Source organism: Chrysemys picta, chromosome 10 (genome assembly GCF_011386835.1).
Source record: "Chrysemys picta bellii isolate R12L10 chromosome 10, ASM1138683v2, whole genome shotgun sequence".
In the NCBI taxonomy this organism is placed as follows: Eukaryota; Metazoa; Chordata; order Testudines; family Emydidae; genus Chrysemys; species Chrysemys picta.
Genome location: NC_088800.1, coordinates 56,104,592 through 56,123,841, shown reverse-complemented (window position 1 = coordinate 56,123,841; position 19,250 = coordinate 56,104,592). Strand labels below are relative to the sequence as shown.

Here is a 19,250-nt window from a genome sequence, read left to right as displayed (position 1 = left end):
ACCCCCAAAGGTTAGCCTGTCCAGGACCACGGTTCAGAAAGGAGCAGCTGTATGTCTTTGTCTTGCAAAGTTGGTAAATATCCTCTTTTTAAAATGACCCGGGAAACTGAGCTGGCTTCTGCAGAGCACTGCTGCCAAATTTGGAAACGGCTTCGTTCCCTGCAGTGGGAAAGGGGAGGGAGGCGTGCAGCCCGGCCTGCACGGAAGGCACGGTCAGCAGCTCTGGAGGCTCCAGGTTTGGCTCTCTCCTCTCCTGAGCACGGCGGAGCCCGCCCCCGGGGCCGGGGCCCTCCTGCGCCCCCTGGCTCGGGCTCTCCCGGCGCGGCGCGCTGCCCGCAGTACCGGGTGGAGGCGCGGGGGGCGCGGCGGAGCCGGTCTCTCCCGGCAGCGGCTGGGCTGGAGCCGCGGCGCAGGCTGAGCCGTGCGGGGCTCGCTGCTCTCCGTGTCGCCGCCAGACCGAGCGGCTGCGGCCATGGGGATCCCGGGCCGCCCGCCTTGTGCTGCTTCCCCGCGGCCGCCGCCTGCGGCCTCTGGCCGCCGCCACTGCTGAGCCGCATGGGCCGGGCCTCGCGCCGCGGCTGCTCCGAGCGGGTGAGCGAGCGGGAGCGGCTGGAGCCAGGCCCCGGCCGTGCTGCGCCGAGGCCGCGGGGCCGAGCCGGGGAGGCCGCCCCATTGTGGGGCCGCCGGGACGGGCCAGCTCCGAGCCGGCGCTAGGCCGCCGCGCTGGGAGGGGAGCGGGCCGGGCGTGCGGGATCCGCCCGCGGGCGCTGGGCTCCGGGCTCCGGCCGGGCCGGCGGGAGGAGCGGGGTAGGGCTCCCGGGGTCCCCGGCGGGTGCGGGCAGCCAGGCTCCCCGCGGAGCGCCGGCTCGGCCCGCGAGGGTCCCGGGCCCCGCGTCCTGCTCGCTCAGGCGGGGCCATGGCTCCTGTCAGTGCCGCAGCGCGCTACCGGAGCTGGCCCGGGGCTGCGGGAGCCTCCGAGCTCGGGGCACTGGCCAGCAACAGGGCTAACGAGCAGCCCACTTGGGAGACTCTGGGCAGCGCGGGGGAGGATCATTATCCGAACAGTTAGGAGGGATTATAGGGTGAAAATCCAGGGTCTGGACACCAAGGCCTCGATCCGCGCCGGAACAGCACGTAGCCGCCGGGATCGGGGCCTCAGACAGTGCATGTGTCTCCGCACCATGTACCTGGGCTGTGCCCAGAGTCACCAGGCATGGTGATTTACAGAAGTACCTTCAAGCTTTCCCCGGAGTTGAAATGCTCAGAGCTTATTAGGTCGTGAGAAATGGAGCCTTGCTTGCAACTTGGAGCAAAATGGCTCGTGTGTCAGTTTCGGAGTGTGGGGTTCAACTCAATGAAAAGGTTGAAACGTTATGTTGGATGTTTAGGTGCTGGGAACTTTAGGATCTTTATTGTGAAGATCAGATTAATTCCATGGCCTCATTGTTCTAGTGATGGACGAGAAACATACTGTAAACGGGGCATAGTATGAAATAAGAATACACTAAATTACAGGTGTTAAGGCAAACCTCAAAATAGCAACTGAATGTTGTGTTTTGATCCAGTAGGTGTAGTGAGTAACAGTATATCTTGGTCTCATGATCACAAAAAACAGTTGAAGCACAGTTATCTAGGAATTAAAATCAGTTAACCTGCTTGTTTCCCACCTTATTTTGTTTTGTGATGACATACAAACTGTTTGGTGTCTTGAAGGCCAGCAAGGGCACCTTCTAGCTGTATTTTTTTCAGCTCAGTTGGGAGCAACAGAAGTGGGAAAGTTGTCTGAAAGATGTATTCCTTTGTGTGGGGTGAGCTTTGTGAGAGAGGCTTTTATTTCATAATTATTTTCCTTGGCATATTTTCATATGCAATTGAGTTAGTCCATGTAAAGAAGTGATTTGTAAGACAGCTGCAGCTTTACAGCATTCAGGTTTTTGAGTTCACCAGTATTATTTTGTAACACAACTTTTGTTAGTGTCTTTAAAGAATTTAAGTTATATTGATTTATTACAAAAGTAGGTACCAGAGGTTGTACGCTTCTACTCCTGCCTCCATAAACACACACCTTCTGCACCACGTTGATTCAAATTACTTTAAAAAATATTGTTTGATTGATTGTTTCTCATCATCAGGTGGTGACTAGAAATGTTCTCAGGGCCAGCAGCAAATGATGTTTGTTAGCTTACATGAAGTGTCAGTAAATACCCTCCATTTCATGAAGTATAATGATATATTTAGTAGTGCTGTACACAATACACACAATTTTTACATTATGCTCATTTATTACAGGAGTGTAATTGAGAAATAGTGCAAAATATTCTGGGCATGACTGTATTATGATTATCTGTACATTATGATTTTAATTTCACTGAAGTATATTGTTAACTTAACCTAATGAATGCGCAAAATGCTTGTCTGTTAAATGTGCTAAGACACTGTCAAAATGTTTCCAGGACTGGAGGGGAATTTCATAATGTGTAATGATCGTTGATTGTATTGAAAGTTGTCCATGCTTGATTAAGTTATATTCTTGATTTTAATGCTAATTGGAAGCTTTTTCAGAATATTTTCATATGCCCTGAAAGAAATTCCAAAACTATTATGGAGACGTGAATTTACCTGGTGTTTAGCTATGTAAATATACTGTATGTTTTATGACTTAAGTCTGGTATACATATATACACATTAAAAAAATTCAAGTAAATCCCCTGTTTAAGAAATCCTCTTCTAGGGATTGGTCATCAGTTTGTTTAGCTACCTCAGTATTTGAAAGCTTAGAAATACTGGAGTATTCTAAAAAATAGTTGTGTTAGAATTTTTATCTGCAATATTTCTTAATGTTGTTCTCATTTGTTTTAGCAGGACAAACGCATTCACTCTGGAACTACTGATACTGGTGTTTTGAGACTAAGCCTGTTCCCTCATTGTTCCTGTTCAAGCAGGCACCATAAAAATGAATATCCAGGGGAAAGGCTTCCCTTTGGATCTTGGGGGAAGCTTCACCGAAGATGCTCCAAGGCCACCGGTCCCTGGTGAGGAGGGTGAGCTGGTTTCTACAGATCCAAGGCCAATCAGCCACGGCTTCTACTCTGGTAAAAGTGACGTGATTAAAAATGAGACTTCTACAGCAACACCGAGGCGCTCTGATCTGGATTTGGGGTATGAACCTGAGGGGAGTGCTTCTCCAACTCCACCCTACCTGAAATGGGCTGAGTCGTTGCACTCATTGTTGGATGATCAAGATGGGATAAATCTGTTCAGGACTTTCCTGAAGCAGGAGGACTGTGCAGATTTGCTGGACTTCTGGTTTGCCTGCAGTGGCTTCAGGAAGCTAGAGCTCTGTGTCTCCAATGAGGAAAAGAGGCTCAAATTGGCTAAAGCTATTTACAAAAAATACATTCTGGACAATAATGGGATAGTATCCCGGCAAATCAAACCAGCCACAAAAAGCTTCATAAAAGATTGTGTTATGAAACTGCAAATTGATCCTGACATGTTTGACCAGGCCCAAACTGAGATTCAGTGCATGATCGAAGATAATACCTATCCTTTGTTCCTTAAGTCAGATATTTATTTGGAATATACAAGGACAGGTGGGGAAAGTCCTAAAATTTATAGTGATCAGAGCTCAGGATCTGGGACAGGAAAAGGACTGCCTGGATATTTGCCTACTCTTAATGAGGATGAGGAGTGGAAGTGTGACCAAGACATCGAAGAGGAAACCAGCCGAGATTCAGCCCCATCCAGCAGGCTTACTCAGAAGCTGCTTTTGGAGACAGCCACCCAGCGTGCCACATCAACCAGGCGATATAGCGAAGGAAGAGAGTTCAGGTACATTAGCCTGATAGAATAAAATTTCTAGTGCCTTGTGTCTGTAGAACTTCCATGAAAGCTGTTTGGGCTTCTTGGGGCTGTTGTGAATTTGGGGATGCACGTGGGACTGCGTAAGTGTCAGTTTTGGGGATGAACGCTACTTTTTCATTTGGAAATTTTGTTTGGAATGCAAGCTTTTTTTTTTTTTTTTTTTTGAGGAGAGTCAGTCTGAAATATCTGTGGAAACTGAGAACTGCGCTTGTCAGTTTCTCTATGATTTCTATTAATCACACCTGAAGTGTGTTTCTCATCTTAAGGAGCTGATGGAGAGTGTGATATGAAGCTAGGGCTGGTGAAAGATGGAGGGCTAATGCATCAATCATGGCCATGTGTGATCCTCTCATGTGCACTGAAGGATGATTCAAATGAGCTGCATTTCCAGGTTCGGATTTGGCCTGTAGGGGAGGAATGTCAGTATTTAGTGGTTGGATTGTAGATTTATATACTCATAATTAGGGCCCTACCAAATTCATGGCCACAAAAAATACATCATGGATGGTGAAATCTGGTCTCCCTCTGTGAAATCTGGTCTTTTATATGCTTTTACCCGATACTATACAGATTTCATGGGGGAGACCAGCGTTTCTCAAATTGGGGGTCCTGACCCAAAAGGAAGTTGTAGGGGGGTTGCCAGGTTATTTTAGGGGGGGCGCGGTATTGCCACCCTTATTTCTTCACTGCCTTCAGAGCTGGGCAGCCGGAGAGCAGTGACTTTTGGCCGGGCGCCCAGCTCTGAAGGCAGCGCCCTACCAGCACCAGTGGAGAAGTCAGGGTGGCAATGCAATACCATATCATGCCACCCTGACTTCTGCACTGCTGCTTTCAGAGCTGGGCAGCTGGAGAGTGGCGGCTGATGACCAAGGGCCCAGCTCTGAAGGCAGCAGCGGCAATACCATACCATGCCACCCTTACTTCTGCGCTGCTGCTGCCTTCAGAACTGGGCTCCTAGCCAGCAGCCGTCGCTCTCTGGCTGCTCAGCTCTGAAGGCAGTGCTGCCGTCAGCAGCAGCACAGAAGTAAGGGTAGCAGTACTGCAACCCTCCTACAATAACCTTGCAACCCCCTCTACAGCTCCTTTTTGGGTCAGGACCCCTACAATTACAACACTGTGAAATTTCAGATTTATGTATCTGAAATCATGAAATCGTCAATTTTTAAAATCCTATGACCGTGAAATTGGTAGGGCCTTACTCATAATAGGACTTTGCTGTGTAAATATGGAAGGGAATACTCAATGTGACCAGTGGCTGGTGACTACAAGTTCTTTGTCACTTGAGCAATGGTAGCCATCATATTCCTCTGTACCAAATGGGGTGCATAGCAATCCCTGGAAGTGATTTTTGATTTGGTCTTAAAGGCTTTCTGACAGTGGATTCTACCAGTGCCATCCAAAAGTAGGAGTTGCCAAATTTAGCTATTTATTTTCCCTTTAAGGCTTTTCCTTTCATCCAAATAATTGTTTTTCATAAATAAGTTACTCTATTTTCTGTCATTCCTCCCACACCCTTCCAGCTAACACAGATTTGTAAGTTCAGTTAAAATGCCAAATATTTAATTTAGCAGGGAGTTCTCCAGGTGCAGTAACATGTCCAGAATGTGTTTTAATTTCTTTAAAATAAAATCACCTTTTTAAAATACATCTTAGGCTAAAATTTGGCCACTTTGTGAAGGTTATAAAATGAAGCAGCTAAAAGTGTCCTGATCAAAGCTGCCCCAGCCTTAGGAGAAGGTATTTATGGATTTAATCTCACTCAGCAGTCCCTTTAGGCTGGCAGCTGGAAATTCATCCCTCCCTCTGCAAAGCCTCAGCCCATTGCAGATGCTGAAGCATTTTCATTTTGATCCTTGTTTTTGTACAGATTTTGAGGAGGGAAGGTTGAATGTGAAACTTTGAAAAATGGGGGAATTCATGTGACTCCCTGCTGGTTTAATCAAGAGTCTGAAAAACAAAATCCCACATCCTGGGACTTTCCTGTGGAGTTAATAAAAACCTTGAACATTTCTTGAAGTGCATTTTGACTGACCAATTGCGTACCTACTATAAGGGAAGATTAGAAAATTTTAAGATTTAAGTATCTTTTTATTTACGTGCTAAATAGCTTTTAAGATTGGAAATAACTTATTTGAGGTGCAGTTCTCTCACTTCTAGAATGGTAACAAAAGAGTATTTAGCAGTTCTGCACTTCTCAGATCTAATTTAAGGAAAATACCGTGAATGTATTGGTTAAATACTAACTTGAAAACTGTTTTAAAACACCATGAATTAGAGGCACTGTGTAATGAGGCTCATAAAGTTCAGAGGCTTTCATACTAGATCAGAGCAATATGAGATGGGATTAAACACAGGTTGTGCATCTCAGAAAAAATAAACTGGGACATTCATTCATATTAAACACAGGTTGTGCATCTCAGAAAAAATAAACTGGGATATTCACCTTTCGTAAAACTTTGTACCCAACAGTCCGTCACTACGGGTACAGATTTTTCATTGTCAAGTGCCTCTTGGAAATTCTTGCCATCAATGGGCACTTAATTGAGATGCGTTTCCATACCAGGAATTACTGAATAGGAATAAAAATTTTGAAAACATCAATATATGTATTACTGTAGGTCCAGAGGACCCATTGTGCAAAGGGTCTGTACAAATATATATGTAGACATGATCCACCCTCCCAAAAAGCTCATAAGCTAAAAGTAATTTGACATCTTAATTGCCAATCCATCCTTGTAGAACAGGTCATCTAGCTAAAGTCCTCCAAGGATACAGTATACTAACCATTGTTTTGAGTGGCCTTCTAAACATTAAGACCTTGGTCCTGAAAACACTTAAGTGCCTGAGTACTTTTCTCCACAGTGGATAAAAAAATTATTTTTTTTAAAAAATTTGATTTGTTTATTAAAACTGGATTTTTTAAATTAAATACAATTTAAAGAAAAATAAAAAAAGTATAATTGTCAACCTATACTAACATCTAAACTCATTATAATCCATTAAAATAATTTAAATTAATGTTTTTTAAAATAAAGCAGTATGTGTTTGCTGCCGAGCTTTAAAGAAAGTCAAACCACTGAACTGGTGAAAGTCACTGGCAAAGCTCTACTGCCTAACAGACCAGCGTTTGTTAAAGTGCTAAATCAGCTTTTGACAGCAGTAGCCTCTTCTGCAAATGGAGAGACTATTTTCTTCATTTTAGTTTATTCCGCTAGTTCAGTTCAATGAGTAGTTCATTCTGAGATAAGAAACCAGTTGGGAGTTGTGAAAAAGCAGGAAAGCTTGTTTTCCCCTTCCAATCTACGAATAAAAACTAGGAATGAGAGGATGAGATCTACTAGTTCTAAAATCTTGAAGGACAGGGTGACCAGAAACAGTCAGTTCAATTCACTAACCACCAATTAGACTGCCTACATTTAATAAATCAGTTTGTTTTGAAAACTATTTTGATAAACTTTCTGATAAACCATTTTGTTGTTAGGTATCCAGCCCATTTAAGATACTCTTATTTAACTTATAAAACCCCCCAACCATTTTAAAATGTTTTTGTATATTTTCAATTCAATTTGAATTTCCATCCAAATAGAACTTGACACAAATAACAATTATCTGCTAAATAAAAAAGTATCGTTCACTGTTTTTGTAACATAATAAAAATGTAAAAATTAATCTGAATAAATTTTAAATTAAGCTATAGAATTACTGAAATGAGTACAGATATATTATTCTCTTGATTAACAAAAATTAAAAAAAAAATTAGGGGAAAAGGCTATATTTCACTGCAAAATAATGTTTTAATGGTACCAACCAATGAGAAATCAACTTTTCTTTAGGAAAATAACTGAAAAGTAAAAATGCAAAACAAAATTAAAATTGATATTTAAATCATGATTAAAATCACTTCAATTTAAATTAATCTACCTTGCTTTTCTCATGTAAGCAGTGCCTTTGAAGCCAAGTGGACTACTTACATATGTATGTTCTTGTTGTATATAAGCACGTGCAGATCAGGGTCTCTGGTTGTCTTGAACATTTTCACAACTATTCTGGTTTTGTATGTAAGATAATTTCCAATTTGTTACTGAAAGAGCACTGATACTAGCTTTTTTTCCTTTCAACCTCCTACATCTATAGATCCATTTAATCTTCCCCAAATTTAACCTCTGCATATTGCTTGACTTCCATGGAAATTGAATAAAGAAGAATTTGTACAGTTAGAACTTAAACTGTTTGTTCTTGTGAACATGCATTTTGAGTCAGATTCAAATCTTTGCAGATTAGATGCTGAAAGTGTTAAATTCCTCATCTCATGAAAATAAAACAAATATAAATATTTGCTCAAACCATTTAAATTAAGCCTGTTATTAGTGTGATATATTCCTGAAGGCGAGTGTTCACTCATGTGTAGTATGGAGAGCATTGTTTAAAATAAAAAGTGTCATCATATTACCTACTGTGTTTTTGTATATGAAGGAAAAGGCCAATAGTCATTGCAGGTAGGCTACTGCAAATTAATTGGACATTGGTTATGGATCAGTGAACTACAAAGAAGGTAACCTCAGAAGATCTCGTGCATTAACGCACAGCTTCCAAAACTGACACTAGCATGGTAGTGAGCGTGACTAAATCTTTCATTAACCTTCTTTTGACATCCACTGATCGGATTTTTCCGAGATATGAAGAACAGAAATTAAACTTTTGCCTCAGAACTGCCTTGCAGATTTATTTTGAAGAATTCTAATAAAACCTGCACGTTTAAAGATTTGGAACTCTATTGCTAGTCATAAAGTTACCAGGTTATATGTCACATTCTTCTTTTATGTGTGTAGGTTTCTTCTACTAGCTATTTGGTCTAAGATCTCCCCACCTACGGATGCCCATCCGGAGCTCTGAATGTCCTTGACTTACACCATAAACTAGGAGTTACAAAACCTCCTGTTGAACAGTGAGGTCATACTTGCTTTACTAAATCATAAACTTCCAGCTACCGTTTTGTTAAAGAATAATTAACTTTGTTTTAGAAGTTACACACACTTACTTGGCTTTGTTTTGGCAGTAGTAATTAAGGGGGCAGCATTGTGTAACAACTGTTTTGGCTATATTTTTGGAAAAAACAATCTAGTGGTGTTTGGTTTCTCGTTTTTTAAAAATTTTTGAAAATTTGTGTCACTCTGAAATGTTTCCATGAACATGACATACATTAGAGAGGGAAAATAGGTGGAGTGATTCGTGATTGGAGGAGGACATGGTTAAAGGTGGAATCAATTGTCATTGGCTATTTTAGAGTGGAAAGTTTGACTCGGCTTGAATTGCTAGAACTGGGAAACTTGTGGAAGGTGGGCGCGATGTATGATAACATAAAGTAGTTTTTTTATGAAGCTGGCTAGCTAATCTTATTTTCCAGTCTTCGCAGAGTTGAATGCACTACGGGGGTGGTATTTCATTCCAACTATAGTAAATGTGAAAGCTGCTATTTAATACTGAAAACAGAGAATTGTGTGTACTGATTATCAAACTTCAGCATGTGAATTTATCTGACTCAGCATAACCAAAGTTGAAGGAAATAATAGGAAAAGTGATTTGAATGGACGGAAGTACTTATCTTAACTTCTGACAATGTTTACATTTACTTTTAAAGAGTTAAAGTGGTAGAATTGGACAGATCTGTGCTCATCTCAAAACGTGGGAAAAAATTGGTTTCTTTAGGTTGTTCAAGAACAAATGTGCATTGAATAAAACTTTTATTGAAGTGGAAGTGTAGTACAATGATTTGAAGAAGTTTGGTGATCTTGCAAGTAAGACTTTAAAATAGATATGTGATAATGTAAGTCCCTGTTCCAGGCCTTCCAGCAGCAATTCAATTCCAGGTAAATTCAGAGTGGTCTCTGTTCACCTTCAACATCCAGCAAATGGCAAAGATCAATGGGTGATTATACCATAACAATAATTGAAAATCAAAGATATTAACTTGATAAAAAAGTTGCAACCTTCTTCATTCTAACAACATTGCCCTAATTATAGCACAAAATGATCAGCTTAAAGCAGTGGTCCCCAACCTTTTTGTGGCCAGTAGCACATTCATGGTTTCAGAAGAGTGTGGCGGGCGCCAACAATTTTTCAAGGCTTATTTTGTATTTGTACATTAAATAATACGAAAAACATCATATTTAATATTACATAATATATGAATCCAGAGAGAAGCCAGAGAAAAGCCACGAGGACAGAGAACACCGGAGCCTGCAGCCCCGGAGTACTCTGTCCCCAGCAGGCATGGGGCCCCGGCTTCTCTCCCCTGCTGGGCACTAGGCGGATCCTGCGCTTGCTGGGGACAGAGAACACCGGCGCCCGCAACCTGCAGCCCCAGAGTTCTCTGTCCCCAGCAGGCACGGGGCCGCGGCTTAAGCCGGAGAGAAGCCGCGGCCCCGCACCTGCTGGGGACAGAGAACACCAGCGCCCGCAGTCTGCACCCCCGGAGTTCTCTGTCCCCGGCAGGCATGGGGCCGCAGCTTCTCTTCCATGCTGGGCACTAGGCGGGCTTTGCGCCTGCCGGAAACAGAGAACACCGCGCCCACAGCCTGAGTTCGCTGTCCCCGTCAGGCGCGGGGCTGCGGTTTCTCTCCCCTGCTGGGCACTAGGCGGGTGCACATAAATGCCCCGGCGGGCTCCATGGTGCCCGTGGGCACTGCGTTGGGGACCACTGGCTTAAAGGAATAACTGAAGCATTCATCTTGGAATCTTCACTATATCGTGCTGCAGGGTGGCTTGATTAAAATCAATTTTAATCTTGTTTTGCATTTGTACTTTATTTTCCTAATTTTTAAAGTTGATTTTCTTTCGTATAATTTGGCACTACTTTTACTAACTAGGAGAATATATTATCTGTACACACTATTTAAACAATAATATAGCATAACATTAATTTATTCAGACTTTTCATTTTTACTTCTCACATGTTTCAAGCTGCATTTGGATGGAAATTTAGAATTCAATTAAAATGCACAAAACCAGCATTACATTTTTTTTAAAAAATAAAAATGACCTTAAATGTGCTAGATACTTTTCTTTTATACGGTTATCAAAGCACGTTCTGCTTATAAAACTGAGTTACTTTTTTTGTTTAATATCTGTAGTTAGTGAAATGAACTGATTGTTTCTGGACCCCATGTCCTTAAAGATTTTAGAACTAGTAGATCTCTTCTTTCCACACTTTATTTTTAGTCCTAAATTGGAAGAGAAAAATAAACTTCCCTGCTTTTTCTCAACTCCCAATTGTTTTTCCAACTTTGTATGAGTTAGTTATTGAATTGAATGAGTTGAATAAACTGAAATGAAGAAAATACTCTCTGCACCTGCACAAGAGGAGGCTACTGCTGTCAAAAGCTGGCTTAGCACTTCAGCCAACTCTGGTTCCAGGTGCTTAGCCAGTGACGCCCACCAGTTCTATAGTTTGACTTTTTTTGAGACTTTGGCAGCAAACCTACTGCTTGAATATTATTTGTTTACATTAATTGATTTTAGTAGATTATAGTAAATGTAGGCTTTAACATAGTTTGTCATAATCTCAAATGTAATTTTATATAGGGGTTCTGAAGTGAAAAATATATACTTAAATAAAAACTGAAAAATCAGTACTTAAATTAATGAAAAAATGGCTGGTTAATCATAAGAAATAATGGTTTCAAGAATCCATACTAGGAAAATTTGATTTGATGTCTCAAAAGAAAACCACAGATTATGTAAAATTGGTGAAGATGCCATCCAGGAACGTAGAGGAAAGTATGACAGCCATTTGCTCAGACAATAAAAATAAAAGTTTAAAAAATGAGAATTGCTTGGATTTAAAGATCCTAAACTTCTGATTTCTGGGTACAAAGCTTATTACTTAAACTGCATTGTGAAATAAACAACACGATTGGGGGAGGGATAGCTCAGTGGTTTGAGCATTGGCCTGCTGAACCCAGGGTTCTGAGTTCAATCCTTGAGGGGGGTCACTTAGGGATCTGGGGCAAAAATCAGTACTTGGTCCTGCTAGCGAAGGCAGGGGGCTGGACTTGATGACCCTTCGGGGGTCCCTTCCAGTTCTAGGAGATATATATATATATATATATGGAGATATACCTATTTTTTTTTTTTAAAGCACTTTATGCAAAGTCAAAAATGCTTTCAATCACCATTAACTTCAGAGTTGGTTGGTTTGTTGAAAAAGGAGGATAGATGCCATGATTCCCCAAGGACTCTTCCTAGAAAGTTCTGTATATTTGTATTCAAATATTATCAGTGTTGAAATTTTCACCAAGCATGAGATGGACTCTGATCAAAATGCAACCCATTTTTTCCATAACATGGTACTCTACTGAGAGGTATGAGACTTACAGAAACAATTGAAGGAGGTTTCAGAAGGACATGACAATTTACTCTGACGCTTCTCTTGCAGTTTTATTGGAAATCTGACTTGATTTAACCAACAGTGAAGAACTGCAGCTACACAGAGAGAACACTGAAAAATAATTCAGTGAACATAACTGATCCCAAATAAAAATGTCATAAGTTGAGTGCATATCAAGAAGAAGAAGCTGAAGCGTGGCTAGTGGAAGGTGATCTTGATGTTTCTTCTCTGTTAGCAGTTACATTTTGAGACCCAAATTTCTACCTCAGCCTCTGTTGGCGAAGGAGTTTGTGTCACGGTTCATTGCGCTGAAGTGGGGGGAAATTGTGGAAGTAAAAACCTAGGACAGTTTAATTCAGAATTTTGTCCATTTTTATAACCTGCATTGTGGTGTAGCCAGCTCAGCATTAACTGAACATGTTTTAGTATGTTTGGATTGGTCTGGCTGAAACTTCATAATAGGCTGGTTACTGAAAGAGCAAATAGTTACTAAAGGTATACTTGTATGTAAGGGCAGATACAAAAAAGCGTTAGACCTCACTAGGGGAGCTAGTTTGTTCTATTTACAGAAGTACAAGCTTTTTCTTGGACAAGATGTTCCTTCTTTTACTTGGGGAAAATAATATGCTTTGAAAGAGAATCACTTGGAGCCCTCTGTTTTGTGACGTTTTTTGTAAAATCTTAATGGTTTTTTTTCCCAGGGAAAAAATGTTTTGTTTGATTTGAGGAAAATCACAACCTTGACTTGTAGCCAATAATAGGCCACAACCTGTGCGTCAGAATCAAGTCCTTCCTGGCTGGTCGAAGGCCAGTGCAATCTGTTATTGCTGGAGATAGTCTCTCTGTTAGGGAGAGCATGGAGGCTAGCATGCTTCCTTTCTTCAAAAAATCATCTTTTGACATTGACATACAGTCTAGGCAGCCATAGTCCAGTGTGGTGTCTTCTCTTTTGGAGTAAGATTTTGAGAAGGTTGTGGCACATTGGTTCTCGTAGCTCTAGTTGTCTTTGATTATCTTGACCCTTGTCAGTCTGGGTACAGATCTGGGTTTGGTACAGCTCTTGTTGTTTGGTTGATGTTCTCTTAGCGATTAACAACAATCAGGGGTCACTGCTGATATAGCAGATATACCAGCTGCTCTCCATACTGGTGATCATGAGGCATTGCTGATTCGTCTGCAGTCTCTAGCAGGAGTGTATGGCGTTACCTTGTTTTGTTATCTGATAGCTGAAAGGCCCCAAAGGGTTGTACTGGGTAATTGCTTGTCAACTCCAAGGGCACTCTCATGGGCTAGCATAGGATATTAATTTATCGTCCTTCATATTCAGTATATATGTGGGATCAGTAGGGAGGTTAATGAGGAGACTTGGGCAGCAATGCTTTCAATCTGCTGATGACAACCAGCTTAGTGTTTATCTCAGTTGCTCCAGCATGTGGTGGCGATTGGGGCATGGAGCTGGTTGAGGCTCCATTGAACAAGACGGGGGTGATGCTGGTAGGTAAGGAGAAACAACTGGAAGTGAAGGTGGCGATTATGTCTGTCTCTAGAATTGGGAGCATTCAACCACCATTGTTAAGCTGAAGGCATAACTTGGGGATCTGACTAGATCAATGGCTGGGTTTAAAAAATCAGATAGGAGCTGTGCTCAAGAAAGACTTGTGCCATATACACCTGGCTAGAAGAGTATCTCCTTCCAGTTGAGAGGCCCTTCTGTACAATCAAGTTGCACTGGTTTAACTATCAGAGGGTAGCCGTGTTAGTCTACCCTGCCAGCACTGGTTCTCCACTTGTAAGATAACTCCCTTCTTTTCATGTGTCAGTATAATAATGCCTGCATCTGTAATTTTCATTCCATGCATCTGAAGAAGTGGGTTTTTTACCCACAAAAGCTTATGCCCAAATAAATCTGTTAGTCTTTAAGGTGCCACTGGACTCCTTGTTTTAACTGGTTTAACTAAAACCCATTTTTAAATTGGTGTAGTTAAACTGATATGAGCGCCTGCATGGACACACTTATATCAACAATTTAAAGTGTGTTGTTACAAGGTTTTGCTCGGCTTTGAGTTAAAAATTGATGTTATGTAAACCTGAGCAGTGTTTATGTGTAGACAAGCTCTTATTCATCAATTGAATTGAAGAAATAGTTCATCTGTTGTTGTGTTTGGGTGTGGATTGATATTTGGGTTTCTTTTTAGAGAGAGAGACAGCAAACCTCTGGCCATCTGTTTTGATAAGCAATGACAATGTTATCTCCCTCCCCCCTTCCCTGAATGTGTACCTTTCCTTGCAAGGATTGCATTGAATCTTATTCAGATCACAAAACTTACATTTTTTTAAAAACAAGTATTTTAAATAGAATTAAATGGTGTCTTAGTCTTCCAAATTGGTTTTAGACTAGCTTCTCCATTTCTAGTATCCCTGGGCTTGTTGTCACATACTGAAGCTCATAAATTAGCAATACATTGATACCGTAAACTCCTTGTTAAAGGATGTCTTACCTTTCATGGAGAAGCTTTGCCTGATTTGATACCTAGCTTCATGCACATTTCTAAAAGGTGTACATTTCTAGTGATATGTCCACCTCCGCTTTCCCACAATTCTGTTGACACAAGTCCCATAGTCCAGTATTTGGGAAACATAGTTGGAGTAATTTTGAATTCTGTGCAATTTCCAAAAAAGATGGGTACTGAAAAGCTAAATGAAAATTGATCCAATCCCAGAAATCTGTGCTGCATATACCCAATAAGTGGGCCATATGGTACATTTACGTGCCTTGCAGTTCAACCTTAACTTTGGTTTATCTGTTTGGAGATGTTCTTTGTTGTGGCTATAGGGGGCTAATTTTCCCTGTGTAATTTCAGAATGCAGGACGTTCGTGCAGTTACTGCATCTGTAACTCGCTTTCTTAATTGGTCGGTCGGAGTGTGGATGTATTAACTATCAAGTTGTGCTGCAAAGCCGTAATTCATAGGTTGAATAGGTTGCTGGGAGAGTCTTAAGTCTCCTTCCTGCAATGGCTCTGCTCTCACACAACACCACCGAAGTCAGTGGAGATCCACCTCTTAGAGGACAGTGATTTCAGTGGGGATGGGTGGAGTCAATTTTGGACAATTCTAATTTGTTTGGATTTTATTTTATTGTATATATGCCTCTGCCACTACAAATGAATGCATAAATAAATGGCATGGCAGTGACTAGAGGCCATTGCTCATGTTTTGACATCTTCAGGGCAGATACAGATAGATAAACTTTGGGCTAAATACCCCCAAAACTTTTTCCTTTTTGTTGTTTTGATTGCAGTTTATGTAGATCACCATAGCTAAGAGAGGTAAAATGTGGGTGATTCATTTGTATCAAGCAATTGCTGTACATTTTATTTAAAAAAAAATACTCCTAAATATTTAGTGGGAAAAGAAAATTCTGGTTTGAAAAGTGGCCATTCATTTAGTGCAGAAAAGTGACATTTTAAGAAGACTCTTAACAGAGGCACTGACACCTGAAATAGTTTATAGAAATATAATCTCTAGATTATCAGGTTCATCCTTAAATCTTTTAAGAAATTACAGTTAGTCATTGAAAAGAAGGAACCCCGTGTTTTTTTTAAGATACAGGTGGGAGCTGTAGTAATGATTTAATTTGCAATCTGCCACTGAGTGCACTGGATTAGTTGGTTTCTCTATGTGGAAAGATTTGAAATTAGATAGAAACTGAGGTTAATTATGTGTTCTAAATGGAATATGTGAAGACGACAAAGCAAGAACCCATACAATTTGTTATGGTCTGTGAAGCTAGGCATAATGTTTCAGTATGGAGAGATTTTTTTTCTTTTGTTCAGCTGTAAGGGATTTAGTCACAGAAATTGAAATGATTAAAAAGCCAAATTGGTTGTATGTGTAATTCGGAACATCTCTCTGAAAGAATTTGACACTTATTTGGCGAGTGCGGACATACTAAAACTAGTATGCTGCAAACTAAAACAGCAATTAGTTTTTCCCCTGCCCTGATGGACAGTATAAAGTGTGTTCTCTGTGTGCAAGTATTTCTCTGCTGTTGGTTGGGGTAGTTACAGTCAGTGGCTTATTATGAAACTCTTCAGTGACAATGGACTGTCATAACTTTTCCAGTTTATTTTAATGGTGGTAATTTGGTAGTTAACCCATGTTTGGAGGAGCAGCTACACTATTGTCTGTATAGGCTATTAAACAAGTCCAACGTCATCAAGCCTAATGCCAATAATTAACTAATTACAGTCTACCTAGCATGAACATGCAGTTCTGTAGCCTGGGAATCTACAAAATAGGTACCTCTGCTGTTGAACCAAGCCCCCAACAATATACAGCTATTTTAGTGACAATTTGTTGACCAAAAAAGCAATTTTTGTTCTAAAAATGCAATATTTATATGTTATGACTTCAAAAATCATATCCTCAGTAGTAATAAGTAATTTAACGGTCACATTTCTATTGCTATCCTATCATTAATATGACAAACCTATAGTTGCCAAAAATTGGTGAAGTGAATCTTTTGAAATAAAGAACAGTAAATTCCATCATTTAAAGAGTCTGTTAACTCCCTTAGACTTAATTGTTTGTTAGATGCCTAAAAACCGAAAATGTTAAAAAGACATGTATAATGTTATTTTAAAACATGCTTTTACATTCATGAGGATAAACTGCCTCACTTCCTGCTCTAAGCAGAATTTTCTCCTTGTCCGGCTAGACATATGAGAATCTTGATCTCTCTCAACTACAATAGGAAAAAATGTTCTCTTAATTGAGGTCCAATATTATTTATCATTCTTGAGTCTTTCTTTATTCACTGCAAAGCAAGGGTCTCTTCAGTTCTACAGTGAAACCCCATGGACATTTATGAACCTCCCTTTGCCAAATCTGTATGTTTCAACAAGGTTACAATTACATTCTGAGATAAATCTGTCTCCTCATTCATCTTTCTGCCCGTATGAAACTTACCATGGTCCATTTTCCATTAAGAAGTCACTCAGAAGTTCTGTAAGATGTTACCATTGGTAAGCAGGTCATCTTCTGCATAAAGCAATATCTCATAACTCAGTATTATTACTTACCATGTTGTCCCAAGTCTTTCTCTATTATGAGGCAATTAGTAGTTAAGGCTGCAAAGGTTTCTGAGTAAAGTTGAATTTGCAAAGTTCTTTAAAATACACATATATAGTCAAATTGACTTGATATAAATCCAGAGCCCAGAGTAGAGTTTGGTGCAAATTTAGGGTCATTTGGTTAAGGGGTTCCTGAGACGTAACTCTTTCTTTAGAATACCTGCTTTCTTAATACTTTTTGTTGCAGAGATTGGGAGTCTTTGGAACTATAGGCAGTATCTCAGAAAACTTTGATCATTGAACTGCTCAGCTGAAATCTGTTAGGCCTCAAAACACAATAATTCAAAAGTTATTAGACTTTGTTTCTGGATCTATGGAGTGGTGCACTGGGTTTCTGTGAGCAATGTATGGCTGGGAAGCATAGAGGAAAGAGAGCAAAGGGAGAGACCCTTCCCAACCAAAAAATATCCTTTATACTGGGAGGCCTGAGAGAAGACATGCAGTCAAGTCGTCTAGTCTTCCATTACGTTTACATCCTCCCCATGTCAGTGTTGGTGTAAAGGGTGGAAATTAATCTTTTGTTCCTCTCTGTCATCCGCTCCTGCTTCCATCTGCTCCATGGTGTTGAGATCAACTGTTCTGCCCTACCTACAAAGAGTTCTTCTTGAATTTTCTCTTGGTCTCCCATGTTTCTTCACACCAGTTGGTTTCCATTTGATGACTCCATGTGGGAGTCTGTATGTGGGTATTTGGAGTACATGCCCCAAATATGACCAGCGCTTCCTTCTGTTTCTAGTGGAGACAAGCAGTTGGATGGTGATTTCTCTGATCTCTTCATTGGTGATTAAGTCTTTCCATCCAACACCCAGGATCTCTCATAGACGCTTATTTTTGAAGTTGTCTCGTTTTCTGTCGAACACTTCGGCACATCTCCCATTATCATACCCATATGTTAGCACTGAGATTCTTGGTTTTTTTCTGGTGCTGAATACCTGTCATTTCCATATCTTGTTGAGTTTAGTGAATGCTGTGGATGCCGTTCCTATCCTTGATGTGACTTCTTTCTTGAGGTCTCCATTGACTACTCTGGTGCTGTCTGGGTAGATGAACTTCTCTACTTTATTGATGTTTTCGCCTTCTAATGTGATGTTGCTGCTTGATTTCTCCTCTTACAACTGCTGTTAATATTTGTGCAATTCATAAGCTCTTATTATTGACCAAAGCCTTATATCCCTATCCTAGAGGGAGGCAACTATCCTTCCCTGCAATTTTACAGACAAGATAACAGAGAAGTTTCACTAGGTCACTTATAGCAGAGCTAGGGATAAAACATAGGTCTCTGATATGGCAGAAGATCAAACCTCATCCACTTAGTCTTTTGAAATGACCCTGCCAAAGCTGAATTGCTCCAGGCAATAATCACCTCTCTTATGATAGTCACTATATTTAAATTCCATCATGTGCAAGTGCTGGAAGGAAGATAAAGACAAAGATGTTGTATGGTTCGGCAATGGCTTGGGGCCCAGGAGGACTGGGCTCTGTCCAGCGCTTTACCATAGACTTCATATATCATGATGAGCAAGTCATTTATTTGGAGAGTTGGGGAGGGAGCTGCTTTTCCACCTGTTGCAGTAGCAACATATGAATCCCCCTAAGCAGGTTCCAGAGACAGGACCCTGGTAGAAATCCAAAAAACAGAGATGTGAAGATTGGGTTTTGCTATCTTAGGTACTTACTGGGCTTTCATCGCTGACACCTCACAACCATTGATGGGTGTTCTCCTCAGAAATATCACCACACTTTACAAGTGGAGAACTGAGGCAGAGAGGGACTAATTGACTTGCCCATGGTCACCCAGGAATTGTGTGGCTGAACCAGGAATCAAAGTTAGATTTCCTTCCAACTAGGGCTGTCCTTACACCCCTA

At 40.8% G+C, this 19,250-nt stretch overlaps 1 protein-coding gene across 4 annotated transcripts in view; it reads left to right on the top strand.

Moving 5' to 3' along the window:
- The first annotated feature begins 214 nt into the window (after positions 1-214).
- Positions 215-19,250, top strand: part of AXIN1 (axin 1) — a 179,310-nt gene continuing 160,274 nt past the window's right edge. Inside the window, exons 1-2 of one of the 4 annotated variants that reach the window (XM_065559851.1) lie at positions 215-235; positions 2,863-3,831. In XM_065559851.1, the coding sequence (XP_065415923.1) occupies positions 2,954-3,831 (878 nt within the window). In that variant the 5' untranslated portion in view covers positions 215-235; positions 2,863-2,953. Of the gene's footprint in view, positions 236-334; positions 592-2,859; positions 3,832-19,250 lie in introns of those variants that run through there. The other 3 variants (XM_065559849.1, XM_065559850.1, XM_024110556.3) reach the window with 3 other exon arrangements.